Source organism: Podarcis raffonei, chromosome 12, assembly GCF_027172205.1.
Source record: "Podarcis raffonei isolate rPodRaf1 chromosome 12, rPodRaf1.pri, whole genome shotgun sequence".
Taxonomy (NCBI): domain Eukaryota; kingdom Metazoa; phylum Chordata; class Lepidosauria; order Squamata; family Lacertidae; genus Podarcis; species Podarcis raffonei.
Genome location: NC_070613.1, coordinates 23,604,620 through 23,619,597, shown reverse-complemented (window position 1 = coordinate 23,619,597; position 14,978 = coordinate 23,604,620). Strand labels below are relative to the sequence as shown.

General features: G+C 39.3%; 1 protein-coding gene across 2 annotated transcripts in view; it reads left to right on the top strand.

Moving 5' to 3' along the window:
- Positions 1-14,978, top strand: part of MALRD1 (MAM and LDL receptor class A domain containing 1) — a 224,678-nt gene that overhangs the window by 122,647 nt on the left and 87,053 nt on the right. For both annotated transcript variants that reach the window (XM_053409891.1, XM_053409892.1), the window contains exon 29: positions 10,089-10,269. In XM_053409891.1, the coding sequence (XP_053265866.1) occupies positions 10,089-10,269 (181 nt within the window). The remainder of the gene's footprint in view (positions 1-10,088; positions 10,270-14,978) is intronic.

The window sequence follows — 14,978 nt, the reverse complement described above, 5'->3', positions numbered from 1 at the left end:
AGTTGAATTTACTCATGATTGGACATTTTTAGCTCTGTATTGGAGCCGTGACTCTTTTCTCACTGTGTACTTCACAAGTGAAACTGAGGGGCCTGCCAATATGACAAAAGTTGTTCACAGTGGACACTTCCCTGCAGCAACTTTGGGAAATCTTAATGCAGATTGTCATGTGTGATGATTCTCTGTGTGTATAACTTGCTATAGGCACACACATACAGATAGAGATTTAGGTGAACATTCAATGGGACTTATTCCTAGGTAAGTATCATTGCTCAGGCACTTATGTCTAAGATGGCAGCCTCCAGCAAAAGGATTGATTGAAATTAGTATACCTTTCCCATGTGAAAATGATTATGCTCTCAAATTAGTGGAATATTTCATCTCACACCACAAGAGGGAGTATTTTATTCCTGTTTGGGATATCATTTATATTGACAGATGATGTGCATTAAATAATCCATTTTAAAATGTGAAGTACTAAGTCGCTCTCTCCCTTGAGTCCCTGAAGACCACAAGTTATGCTGAAAATTGGTAACTGGTGGCCATCCTTTGCTATAATAAATAGGGCATTTCCAGATGCTGGCTTTCTCCACAAGCAAAGGTGCCTTTGTGAGTGACTGGCACACTAATACACCAGAAGCTCACAAGGCAGCCTTAGTTGTTCTGATTCTTAGTTTGTCTCCTACTAGTCCCAATATGCTAGCATGTTTCCCTCAAATGTACAAGCATCCAAACAGCAGCATTGGTGGGACATCAATGGATGTCCCAAAGTCATCACAGAAGCCCTATACAGTACCTTTATAACAACCACCTGTTCTTTAGGGTACTTCCTCTTTGATTTCTGCATTTGCAACTATAATGACTAGAAATGCTAGCACTGAGAACTTAGAATTGGAAGATCAAGATTTCAGAGAGAGGCAGGCAGGCAGGCAGGCAGGCAAAGACCACTTCATGGCCTGTTCCAGAATGACTTTCCTCTCCCCTAATCCAAGACAAGCTATCATAGGTGCCCCCCAATGTCTGTTGGTGCAGGGCTGAGCCCCTCCAATCATGAGTGGGTGGAGGAGGCCAAGCATGGAGATGGACTCTGCGCTCAGACTCCCACCCAACCGTCTGCCTCTTCATGATGTGCATGCAACGTGCATGTTGAGGGGTCGGAAGAGGCCAAGCACTGGCCTCTTGAGTTGAAGGCCATGTACCTGAAATCCTGGAGCCTGGAGTGGTGGCAAAAGGATGACCCCTTTTCCTTCGCTTCCCAACCTTACCACTGTGCTGTCTTCCAATAGGTTGCCGCTTCTGCTGCACCTGCTGGTCCAGCCTCCAAGGCAGGGTGAGCAGGGACTACGAGTCCTATCATGCCTTGACCCCCTCTGCCAAGCTCACTTCCTCTGTTGGCAGATATATGGGCACTGGGGGGGGAGTTAAATAACACTGGTTATATGTTCAATTGTGGCATCTCTCGTTCCTCAGACAGCTTGAGCAATGTGTGAGAGGATGTGAACAGTTTGAAGCTGGGAATTATTTACAGTGTTGGACAGCCTCCAATGGACAATAATGTGTAAAGGTCACAACTAGGTGAGATTTAGTAGAGTGGTCAGAGGCAAAGTGTAGCTTTTGTTTTATTCTCTGCATTCTTTGGGGATTTGAGGGGTGGAAGCATAAACAAAGAATTGCAAAGGATGAAGAAATTTCACTACATAAACCAGCGTGACCTCTTTATTCCTGGAAAGAAATATAAAGTGGATTTGGAAATCACAATAAATAATTTATGGGAGTCCAGATGACTGACAAAAGGCAAATAGTGCTCCTATGTTTTTTAACTTGTTTGTGGAGAGAAAAGAGTGAGATGGAGAGATGCTTTTTTCCACTGTTTTTTCTTCCAGTTTGTCAGTTGCTGTAGACAAACATTTCCTTGCTCTAATGTCAGGGAATCAAAGAAAGTGTATGTTAATCTGTCCAGAGTGTCTTCAGGTTATTGATTTTTATTGTAAAGAAAGAAAAGGGTTATAAAATACAGTCCGTAGGTTTTTGCTACAATTGTACTGAAATGTTCGTTTTAATTTCAGCTTCCATCAAAAGTAATACACATTTTTCCAAAACGTTGATAACAGCTACACCATCATTTCCCAGCTCAGTTTTCTACAACAGGGATTTGATGTCAGCAAATCTAACAGGGTTAAAAAAAAAAAAACTTCAGAGAGAACTTAGTCTATTGACAGGAACACAAATGGAGTAGAAATGTTAACAAATTACAAATCCTGTTACCTGGACAAACAATAGTGAAGTACTATTGGAAAACTGTCTCAGAATTAAAAATATCTTCATTAAACTTGCCTCCAAGGAGCACAGGGTAACTTATAAAAAGTCTCCTCATTTTATCCTCAGAATAACCCTGTGAGGTAGGTTACTCTGTGACCTTGGCTCACCCAATCACTATCATGGCAGAGTGGGGATTCAAACCTGCATCTCCCTGGTCTTAATCATCACTCTAACCAGTATACCACAGTAACTTGGCACTCAGCAATACAGTTGCAAATAAAATATATTAAGTATGTTTTACGTGCAATATACAATGTGACACTAGATGGCGATGGTGAGCCTTATGGAAAATTCAATGTATTTTTTAAAATGCAGAACGTTTTTTATATGTGTGTAGATTCCACCCTAGTCTTCTCTACATTGGTCAGTTGGGTGATTCAACCTCCTTGAAAGAAAGGTGGTATATAGTCGGTTGTCTTACTGATTGTAGCCAGTCATGTTCACAATTGTTCTTCATTACTTTTACAGATTTTATGTTGCTGTATGCTGTCCTGGCATTTTATGAGCGGGCAGTATATAAATACTTCTATAAATATATTAAATAAGTAAATGTAATAATAAATAAAAAAACATAAGGGTCAAAGAAGTTAACTAGAGAGGAGTAATAGATTTCCAGGATTTCTTTGCACACACTTTGTGTGGAGTGCATCCCTGTCCCTAGTAAGGCTCAGGCAGTGATGGAGTGGGTAATAATATAGCTAATTCTGATTTGATATTTGGGTTCTTTGAGCCCTAGTAACAGGCAGATTTAGGGGAGCATAACGGGTTCAGTCACACTGGGCACAGAGCACCAGGGACATCGCTAGGGGTACCATAACTCTGATGTAGACTGGAGCATGAGACGGGGGGGGGGCGCACAGGATATTGGTGTCGCAAAGGCACCACTGGTACTGTTAGTTCAAAAACTGGGAAAAAACTCTTTAGAAAGATGCTGGCTGGTATCTCTCTGCCTAGGATTTTGACTAACCCTCAGACGAAATAATAAACATAGCTTGGAGGCAAGGGTATACTGGGAGGGTGGAAGTAAGGGAGGGGTCTCAAGCCTAACTACAGAAAGAAAGAAGCCTGCTATCTTGAGATCCATCATAGAGACAGTGCAGTCTAGAAAAGAGTTGTGTGTATCAGCTTCCTGGGATTGTCTTAAAATGGAATTGACCATGTGGATAGTTCAATTAATTAAGGAGGGGTGTGCTTTCCATCTCAAAATCATACCCAATAGGGAATTATTTGCTGAATTAAGTGGTTAATTGTATTTATATATGGCACTGGATTCTGGAATTAATTTGAGGTGATTCACACAGTAGGCTTTCCCTGTCCACCACAGTGATACACTCATGTCTCAGAGCAAAGTCAGGTCACACATAGTCTCAGACCATATGGTAAGTTCCAGTTGAACTTCTCAGTAAAGCTTCCCTTCAGCTGGTGATTGGTACTGTCAACGTGCACAGTCCTCACAGTGTTTTAAAATAGTGTCCTTGCACACAGCAATGGCATGCATATAGCTCAAACACTCACAGTCCCCAAAGAACTGACAACAATGATCTTGTGATGAAAGTAGAATCTGTTTTTCTTCTCCAAGCAAACTCCATAATATGTTATATTGAAAAATATGGTTTTGGACCTTTCAAACAGAATTTCAGTTAAGAATGTTGGCCTATTTATACTTGAATATTTTCACTGTATTTGATGTTTTATTAAGTATTTATAAATTTTGAAACAGCAGAAGCTAAGCAGCGTAATAGTAATGGGCTCTTCTAGCAGTTCCAGATCCAGAAATGTTTACAAGGTTTGCAAAATAGCCATTTACGTATCTGATCCAAATATCCTTTGGTATTTGAACTCATAGATTTCAGTGGTGCTATTCCCTGTGCAACAGATAAAGCATATCTGTAAACGTGTCTAAAGGATTACGGACCTTAATGCTTCAATACTAGAAATGTCTAATTCACTTTATTATCAGTAAATACTTAAATGGATCAATTTTGCATTATAATTTTCCATTATTAATTTTCACTTCAATTAAAGCTTCTGCTTAATTCCCCAATCAATGGCTAGCTCTTTTATTAATTAATCAGACTCTTCCTATTAATAATGTTTTGGAATGTTTTCCCACACAAAAGAGATTTCAAGGGCAAACTGCATGTATGTGTAAAGACAACTAAAAGAATAGATGCAATTAAGTGCTTTGAGTCTTTGTATTCAAGTATATATATGCCCGCACACACTTCCCTGATGCAGAACTATCCAAATTTGTCCCTTGGAGTTTGTCAGTCTCACATACTTCACTGACAAATTTGTCTAACTGGTCTCTATATCTAGGGTTGCCATATTTCAAAAAGTAAAATTCCTGAAACCCATAAAATTGTTTAGCTTTTTTTAGTAACCAACCCCACTGACCACCCTAGCATCATGGTGGTGGTGTGGCAAAAGAGAAAAGTGCACTCAATGGAGGAAGAAGAACAGAAGAGGAAGAGGAGGCAAAAAGGAGAAAGTGTTAGGAGCATCCTATTCTCGTGTAGGACCCTGGCAGAGACACATGCCCGACTGGCATGTTGTCTCCCTCCTGGTCGATCGTTCAAAAGCTTTCTCCAACCCTTGCTGAAATGGAATACACAGGATGAAACGGTTAAATCAGCTATGATTAAATGGGCACAGGACATTGGTCATGACATTATGTTTGCTGACTGGGAACAGTTATGGACCACCGGTATAAAATTTACGGCATGTAATGCCTTAAGAGAGAATATTATGAAAATGATTTATAGGTGGTACATGACCCCAGTCAAGCTTGCAAAAATCTACCATCTGCCCAATAATAAATGCTGGAAATGTAATGAAACTGAAGGTACTTTCTATCACCTTTGGTGGACGTGCCCAAGGATTAAGGCCTTCTGGGAAACGATATATAATGAAATTAAGAAGGTGCTTAAGTGTACCTTTCATAAAAAACCAGAGGCTTTTCTCCTGGGCATAGTGGGCCAATTGGTGTCAAAGAAAGATAGGACGTTCTTTATGTATGCTACAACAGCAGCAAGAGTGTTACTAGCAAAGTATTGGAAGACACAAGAACTACCCACGCTGGAAGAGTGGCAGACGAAGGTGATTGACTACATGGGACTAGCAGAGATGACGAGCAGAATCCGTGACCAAGGGAAAGAGACGGTGGAGGAAGATTGGAAGAAATTTAAACTTTATCTTAAAAACTCTTGTAAAATCATTGAGTGTTAAAATGTCATGGGTAAAGCATAGCAGATTTGCAGCGATAAAGGATTGGATATGACGAAAGAAGAGGTTAAAGAAAGGAATTAATAAGTAACTAAGACCAGGGGTTGCTGAAAAAATTTAAAACAAGGATGCAGAAAAGGGAGGCATGGGGAAGTCGTTGAAATTGGGTATATGAAAAAAATTTATGAAATTATACATGTTTATATGTTTGTTTGTTAGTGTTTGTTGTTTGTATTGTCTTATATTATATGTTGAAAAACCAATAAAAATTTTATATATAAAAAAAAAGCTTTCTCCAACCCGAACATCATAGCGACTGATGCCTTGGAGACATCAGCACACTTAGGGATCGGCAGAGTATTCGCAGTTTGTGGAACAGAACTCAGTAGCACAGCATTTTGGCTAATCTGCGTTTATTTACATATAATACACTTGGAGCATTCTGCTTTAGCTCCTTCCTCTTTCTCATCAGACAGCAAAGAGAGAAAGAACAAAGGACAATAGTCCTACTTCACAGAACACAGTAATACCAAAACATCCTGTCTCCGTCACTTCCCACACTGTGGAATGAAAACATACACTGTCATGTGATAGACAACAATCCCATGACTGCAGACACGGGGAATGAATCTCCAACAGAAAGATGGCCATACTTAAGCTGGGAGTACATTTGCACTCACCATTCAGGAGAAAAGAGTACACTTGTTTTCTAGGGTCTAGCAGCAGAAAGCACCATGTTGCTGTGGAGTGAGGAGCTGTGTGTGCAGAGAGACAGAAGGAGACATAGTTAAGCAGGGGCAGACTTTTGGTCTTTCAAATTACAGCTGTGCCCTGTGTGATGCCAAAAATCTGCATTCTCTGCCTATTGCATTTCATTCTGCTCAATTCACAACATCATAGCTGCAGTGCCCTGCAGCGCCCACTAGGCTTGGCGCCCAGTGCGATAAGACTGGTCATGCTGCCCCAAATCCACCTTGTGAGTTAAGGCTGTGAGTGAAGAGACTGAGCCTTGAACAACAAACCCTCAGTTCTTCTAGTATATGATAATATTCACGGAATTTGTCTTTTTAAATACAGTTGGAATCCCTTTCTATTTTTTATTTAACACTGTACCACAATGAACCTTTTACTCCTTAAAATCACTTGCAAGATCCCTGGAGACCTCTCTAATGTGCATGCCCACCCTCCATTCTTATGGCACAATCTTATGGCATAATTGCAGACTGTGTCTTTGTTACATTGTCTAATAACAATGATCATATCCCTTGCTACCCTCCAGTTTTATTGTTGCATGAACTGGCGGCATTTTCCCCCCTTCAAATATATTGATAAACACATAGGACATGTTTAGGTACTAGAGTGTAGAGAGAAGTAAGTAGCAGGCACTGTATTGCAAGCAATAAGTGCTGCCTTATGAATAGCCTCTGTGCATGGAGTACTTTCTACCCATTTTACTTTCTACCAGCTGAGGTTGCTGCACCTCAAGCTGACAATTATACATGCTGTGGAGTGTGTGCCACTGTTCAAGCCTATCTGTCAGGTCTACTCAAAGGTAAGTCCCACTGAATTCAATGGAACTTATTCCAGTCAAGTATTGTGTATGACTGCAGTCCAAGAGGACGTAATTCTCATTCAGTTAAATGTTTCAATCCACTTTAATGATACTGGTTGTAGGCCAAATGTGGCCTTGACATGAATAATGAATGGATTTTTAGCATTCCAAGTGAGGAAGGTTCAGAAGTCATTGTAGGCAAATTTGTTGTGTAAGCCATCATTGATTTTCATTGGCATTCGTATTGTTTCCATAGCTAAGTACTAATTGGGGCCTTGTTTGTTTTAGTTTGCTGTTAATCATCCCATAGCTGCCAAATCAACTGCACATAAGAGAGACCTAGAGCAAAGGCTATGTATTCAGAAAGTCTGTGTTCACTTCCTGGAATTGACTGTACTAGTAGAAGTGTTTTATATATCTCTATCTACACACATAGTGGAATCAGTTAAAGTGTGCTGTTCATGTGCCGTTGAATTAATGTTGACTTGAGCATGTGCATAGGAGTAGTCTGCTGGTTGCATATTTTTTTTTTTTTTAATAAATATTTATTAGTTTTTCACAGATTATAAAGACACAAATCACAACAAAACAAAAACATAAACACATACAAAACACAAAAAACACCACATGTATAATTTCAAACCCTTTTTTCATAAAAGATTTTCCTGACCTCCTCATACCTCCCCTTACTGCATTCCAATCCCTAATTAATTATGATCAACAAATCCTTCCCTATTTTCTAGTAAATAAATTTTAACCTTTCTTTTCATATAACATAATGGTTACAGCATTCAACCTCATATTTTCCAAATCCACAACGTCTCAGCATTCCACAATTTTACAATGTTTCTTAAGATAGTCTTTAAATTTCTTCCATTCTTCTTCCGATGTCTCTTTTCCCTGGTCTCGGATTCTGCCGGTCATCTCTGCCAGTCTCATATAGTCTATAACTTTCATCTGCCATTCTTCCACGGTGGGTAGTTCTTCTGTCTTCCAATACTTCGCGATCAGTATTCTTGCTGCTGTTGTAGCATACATTAAGAATGTCCTGTCCTTCTTTAACACCAACTGGCCAACCATCCCCAAGAGAAAGGCCTCTGGTTTCTTCGGAAAGGTATATTTAAATACCTTTTTTAGTTCATTATAAATCTTCTCCCAGAAAGCCTTAATCTTTGGGCACGTCCACCAGAGGTGAAAGAATGTACCTTCATTCTCTTTACATTTCCAACACTTATTGTCAGACAAGTGGTAAATCTTAGCAAGTTTGACTGGGGTCATGTACCACCTGTAAATCATTTTCATAATATTTTCTTTTAAGGCGTTACACGCCGTGAACTTTATACCGGTGGTGCTGGTTGCATATTTGAACTACATAGTGTTAGCTTTTTTGCTGGATATTACAACTATATATTATGCTGAGTATAACCATGTTAAATATTTATTCTAAAATGATGCATCTTAGCTATTGAGTTTGTGGTCACCGGTGCCAGATAGAGATGGATCCATCAGTCTATTTCCAGTGTCTGTAAATTTCACATTCATTCATAAGTCCCTTTTTGTCTTCTGGTGTCTTTGACACCCTTTAACTAACTGATCTATCTGGTCAGGTGCCCTTATCTATTACTTGTTAAGTTGTATTTTTAAGTAGTATGTGATTCTGGATTCTTGCCTTAATATGGGGTTGTTCCCTTGTAGTCCTATAGTTGTAGTAAAATATAATCTAGCCCTTGGGTTGCATCCTGTCAGAGCACTTTACCCCAAAGTTGGAGGCTTTGTGAGGATTTGTGTGAATCTCCTATGTACACAATACAGAAAATGTTAACAAAATCAGTAGTGTATTTTCAGACCAAAAAAAGATTGCCTCCAGGCGCTGCATAATATATTTTACTTTTGTGGCACCTTAAATTGCGGGTGTTGTGTAACCCAGCTGTAGCTTTGCCGTGTAATAAGAAAATTTGCTCATTTTAGCTGCTTGGATGATTTGAAGCCTGAAAAAATAGCAGCTGGGAAAGGCATCAAGAATGATGTAACACTTTTGAAAATAGGTCCTGTACGTGACAATTTGTACTTAACTGTCTGTTCATTGAAGAATCAGATTTATCATCACCATCTGTTTATTTATATGCACTTTCCCACAAAAATTTGCCCAAGTGGCTCACAATGTATCAAACAAACAACAATAATATCTCAATTCAAAAAGCAAGAACAAAATAATCAGCATGTAAATAAATCCATACACGATCTAAAACAACATATAAAACAATACAAATATGCTAACCTAATGTAACAGCTTAAAAGCACAGATCAGAGAGAATAATGCCCAAAACAGCAGCAAAATGGTAGTGTACAAATCTTGGGGGAAAGTCATTGTTCCCTAAGAACATTTCACAGAAGCTTACTATAATTAGCTTACATGTATTGAATGGTAGGAACACCTCTCACTTGTGGCAGCCTTTACTCCCAGCTCTGACCTGGGTCTCCTCTCTCAGTCATTAACCTGACTCTCACATGCACAGGGAAAGATTTCCAGTCCTCCTTCAAGACCCACGTAACCGCTTCTGAAAGTTTGACTTGATTATAAAAGTTGTGTTGCATGTAATGCAACAGTGAAAGTAGAGGATGCCTGAGTGAGTCACATAATTCCCCTGTGTATCAGGAATCTTGTGCAACGTGACCCTTTGCACATTTACCCATGGATGTTTAAGTTTTCTCTTTTCATGAACCAAGGACAGTGGTTGCACATTCCTTTTCAGTCTTTATTTTCTGCTGTAATTCAGGGGTTGTTGGACTGCAACTCCAAACAGTCCAGCCACTATGGCCAGTGGTCAGGGATGTTTGTGGTGGTACCTTGCAGATGATGACTAGCCCTGCTTAAACTAACAGTGTTTCTTGCAACTTTCACTTTCTTTCCCCCACATTCCATACTCACGGCAGGTGCAAATTCAGCCTTCTGAGTTTTGCATTCACTCAAGCTTTATTCTTTTCTTTGAAGACTGAGAGTGGTCTTTCAAAGGTTTGGAGTGATTCTGGAGACTATGGTGGCCTTTGGAAGAAAGCAGAAATACATCTGGGGAAGCTGAGAAATTTTGAAGTTCTGTTTGAAGGCATTCGGATCAAGGATCTTGGAGGAGGAGCAGCAATAGATGACATTGTATATGAGAACTGCAGCACAGGTAAGGACTTCTTACTCAAAATGGTATGTGCTGAAAAAATAAATGCATAGAAATGTTTTTTTAAAAAGCAATGCAATAATGGTCAGGTTCACACGTAACACTAAGCCAAGTTCATTGTCTTGCTTTGTTCAACTCATCAACTCGAGCAGTTTCAAGAAGCATAGGCCTTCAGTATATTAAATAATAAATTTACAGCTTATTAAAAAATAAAATCACAGCTATATTTTGCTGTTTGGTGGTTATGACAGTGTCTTTACCGTCTATCCCAGGAATAGCTAACATGGTGCCCTCCAGATTCGGTGGACTACAATTCCTCTCATTGCTGCCCATTGGCGGGCACCACTTTGCCCCCTCCTGTTCTGAAATATACTCGGAGTCAAGAGTGGATTTCATGCTCTTTATTCAGCTCATAGTGGTGAGGAGGAATGAAAGTTCCCCCAAAGTATCTGCTTTATATACATTATTTACACAATGGGCTGCATGTGATTGGCTAATTCCGGAATTCTCCTGTAGGCCAATCAGGTTGTGGATTCGCTTCCATCTGGAGCTGGATTGGGTGGCTCCTGCAGACGAATCATACTGCTGCATTGTTCTAGGACCAATCAGACTGCTGCATTCTGAATCCTATTGTTCTCAGACCAATCAGACTGCTGCATTTTGGATCCTATTCAACTCAGTTCATAACACGTTCTATCTCCTCTGCATTATTCTCACACATGGATGCCCAAACATTAGCCCTTTTTGTCTCAAGTGTCTGCTACCACATTCTTGGGGGTGTGATTTACTCTACAGCAAGAAACAGAAATTCGCAGAAATGTAGAAAGCCAGATTCAGATATTATGACTTTATGACAAATCTATGGTCGCAGCTGGGATTATCTGTATCTCAATGTCTTCACCAACAAATCTTTCCAATTGTGTGTGGATCCGCCTGCCAAGGCTCCAATGCCTACAGGCAGAATTCTCTAAGAGTCAATATAATTTGTTAAGCTTGTTTTATGTCAGAATCAACACAAATCTTCTGATTAGCCCTGGCTGAGTAAAAATCCCCACAGATTTTTGAATTGATAGCACACCTTATTTGATACGACTTCTGCCTGAGGAAATGCTTTATCAACTTTTCCCCAGAAACAGCTGTCCATTGCCACACATGTTACTGATGGTATGGTGCTGTTCCTATATCTAATCAACTGGCAAAACACCCCAGTACAAAAATACCTGAAAATGAAAGTGCTTATCAAATGTATTTTGAGGAATCCTGCTAAGCTTTATTGCTCTTTGATAGAATTCTACTTCCAAGAAATCTTTCTGAACTTGTACCTAAATAAATAAATAAATATACATTTTGTTCATCCCATGGATCCAAGACCTTAGTTCCAAGTTCTCCACTTTCTGTTCCTGAACAGTTTTTAAGCCACGGCAGTTGCCTTTATAGAAAAGTGGAAAGGGGAATCACTGAGGGCACAACCCACAAAGGATGTTTTCTTCTGTAAGATCCCTTTAGATAAAAGGTTATCCTCTGAATTCAAAGGCAGTTTGGTTACTAAACGCTTTACGGCTTTTGAAGAAAGGAATTGTTGGTGTGATATTCTCCTGCATGTGGCATTTTCCCTTTAAGTAGTTCTCCTCTCAGAGAAAGAGTTCATTCATCAGTCATCCTTTTTATTAGTGATTTAACATTCACACCTCCTCTTCTTTGCCTCCTTCTTCATTTAATACAGGCTGTGCATCTTCAGAACACAGAAACGTTCCTCATTATTCCTTTAGATTGGAAGAGCTACAGCTAATTAACTATTGTCCACAGTACATCTAACTCAAAGAAATGCAGGATAAAAAGAAACCCAAATCAACAAACAAAATATTAAAGCCTTCTTTTTCTGTTTGTTTTCCTCCCTTTAATTTCTTTTTATACTTGAAAGTGATCGTCCTTGTTTTCATTTGGATTCACAGGAGCAGCATTCATAGAAACAATATAACCTTCAAAGAAACAATATAACCTTCAAAGAAACAATATAGCATCAAGAGAGGGAGAGGGAGAGAGATACCTGCCTTTAGAATTTTTTTTGTTTCAATGCAACACTTTATTCACCTCCTGATTCACATCCACACTCAAAAGTTCTCTATTTTGAAAGTAGCGTGTCAATGGCTACCTCAAAAACATAGCATGACAGCACTTATATGTTAAGTATTTTTAGAACTCTTCCCAATTTTAACTTTGATGTCTACCACAACAATTTAAAAGCTGGTAAAATATTTGCATGACTAGCTATTTAATCATAATAATAATCCTTCTTGAGAGTGTGCCACAGACATGGTCCAAGATTCATAAGTTTTGATTTTTATCATATGCACTGAATCACAGCACCTGTGCATGGCTGGCAATTTTTTTTCCTGTTGGCTACTTCAATTCTTCCCACTGTGAGTGATGCTTTGTGCTAACATGATTACATTTGGTATCTGTCCCCAGTGTCATTGATCATTTGCTGTGGGTGAAATTTTTTCAGACTGTTACAAACTATTCAGGGCTTGCTCATCAATAGTATATTATAAATGCAGAAGGCCCAGCAGGGGGCTGACATGATTACTAAGACAAGAAAAAAGAGAGAGAGGCACATATTAACAGAGAAAGGAGAAAGCCCAAGCCAGGATTGTACAGACGTGGTTTGTTTTATAAACGTCATATAAAATACCATGTGCCCATTAAAAGTATTCTAATAGATTTTAACCTACTAAAACTATTCAGCTACCAATTTCACCCAGCACTTAGCATTTATACATTGCTGCTGCTCTCTATGCATTCAAAGCACTTGAGATTATCTCAGGAATCCATACAAAAAACAGTAAGGAAAATGAAATGCATCACAATAGTAGTGAAGGACATTGATATTACAGCTTTTTATATTGATCATCAGGCAGGAGTATATTTTTGCAAGTTTTGCATATATAATTTCCCCACAAGGCTTCTCACAAGAGGATTGCAACTGTTCATTTTGTATTTGAGGCATAATTATAGTTTGTTTTCCACCACCCCCAAAAAACTTTTATAGAAAAGCATTGAATAGAATTAAATCTTAATTTATCATTTACCAAGGGGAAAAAATAGCAATTTCAAGAAAGGCCACACAGTTATTCCAAGGATAACTTTTTAAAACTAAGAGTAATTATTTGCATTATGGGGGCTGGGGGGTGGCAAGAAGGGAATGCTGGGAGAAATGAAAGAAAAGCTATCCATGTCCTTCTTGCTGTACTCAAACATCCTCTTCTATTCCTTGGCTGCCTTGTGTGAGAGAGATACGGGATGAAGAGCCTGCAAATATCCCACAGTAACTTCACGCAATGTATTTCACTCCTAGTACCTTGTGTTGTTTTCAACAAGAAGATCCAGCTTCCGAGTAGTAATTTAGAATGGATATTTCATCAACAAGCAAACACCCATATATGCGCAGCAGCCATCAGCTGAACTTAACCTCTAACTGAACACGCTAATGACACTCTTGCTCTTTAGAGTCTATTCAGCTTAAAGATACAGTAACAGATATCATCATGGGTTTGTGTGTGCAAAGGGGACTGCAGAACAGAAGAGAGGAGGAGCCACAGAAATGGGAGTGGTCTGTGCACAAGGCGGAGTTAATAAAATGAAGGAGAAGGGATAAAGGTGAAAATTGGGTTGCAAAAGGGGGTTGCAAAAATGGTTGGAAGAGTCGGCATGGAAATGGAGGTAAAGATGAAAACAGAAGTACAAACAGAGCTGCATAATAGGAGGGGAAGGTGGCACCATAATTCGACTAAAGGTGAAAGGGGTTGTTGCAATAGGGTAGTTGCAATTGGAAGTGGGGTTCCACAAAAGGAAGGAGGGACACGGGCATAGGAGTGAAGGTGAAAGCAGTGCAGTATAACAGAAGAGAGAAGTGGGTTAAAAAATAGGCTTGAGGAGGTGAAAAGGGGATTGGTAGTTGCATGGGGCGGGAAGGGAAAAGTCTAGGGAATGTGAGGGGAGCTGGTAAGCAGAGTAAGCAGGGGACAGAGCCCTCTCTCCAAATAAATATATGTAGGTTGCAATATGAGTCAAACAACGATGGGATCAAACTAAGGGTTTGGCCGTCCACAGCTTGCGCAGGTCTTTCAGTGCCTTGGCGTTTCTCTATAGTTCAACAGCTCCCCATAGTTTACGTTGCAAGGACACTTGAGAAGCACAGCAGGCGAAAACAGGGAATGCATGCAAGTGCTATACCGCTTCATTAGATTTCTTTGTCATTGCGCTTTCTGTTTCTCCAACATGTTACTCTTGGTTGGTTCAGAGCAAACTAGTTGAATTATATTTGGGGAAACAAATTTTATTTTAATTTTCTCTGGCATCCTTTTTAGTTTGTTCAGTTTATCTTGTTTTTGTAAAAGTATCCTGAATTTAAAATGAAAAAATGCTCCTAATTATGACAAACACTATTCTGAGTGAAAACCATTTTCTTCCTTCCTTAATGAAATGTCAACATTCAGCCAAGGGCTGAAAAACTGGTAAAGCGATACCTTGCATTTAGTAGGGATGGGGGAGAAGCTTGGTTTAAATCGCAAATTCACAGTTAAAGAAACAGAAATACAACTAAACTTCTCTGAATTTTGTAATGCAGTTGTCTAACCAACACATGTGTATATTAGGGAAATAGCTCTGGGAAGCATGAAGGCAATTGCTCTTGCCTGCTGTTGATTTGTATT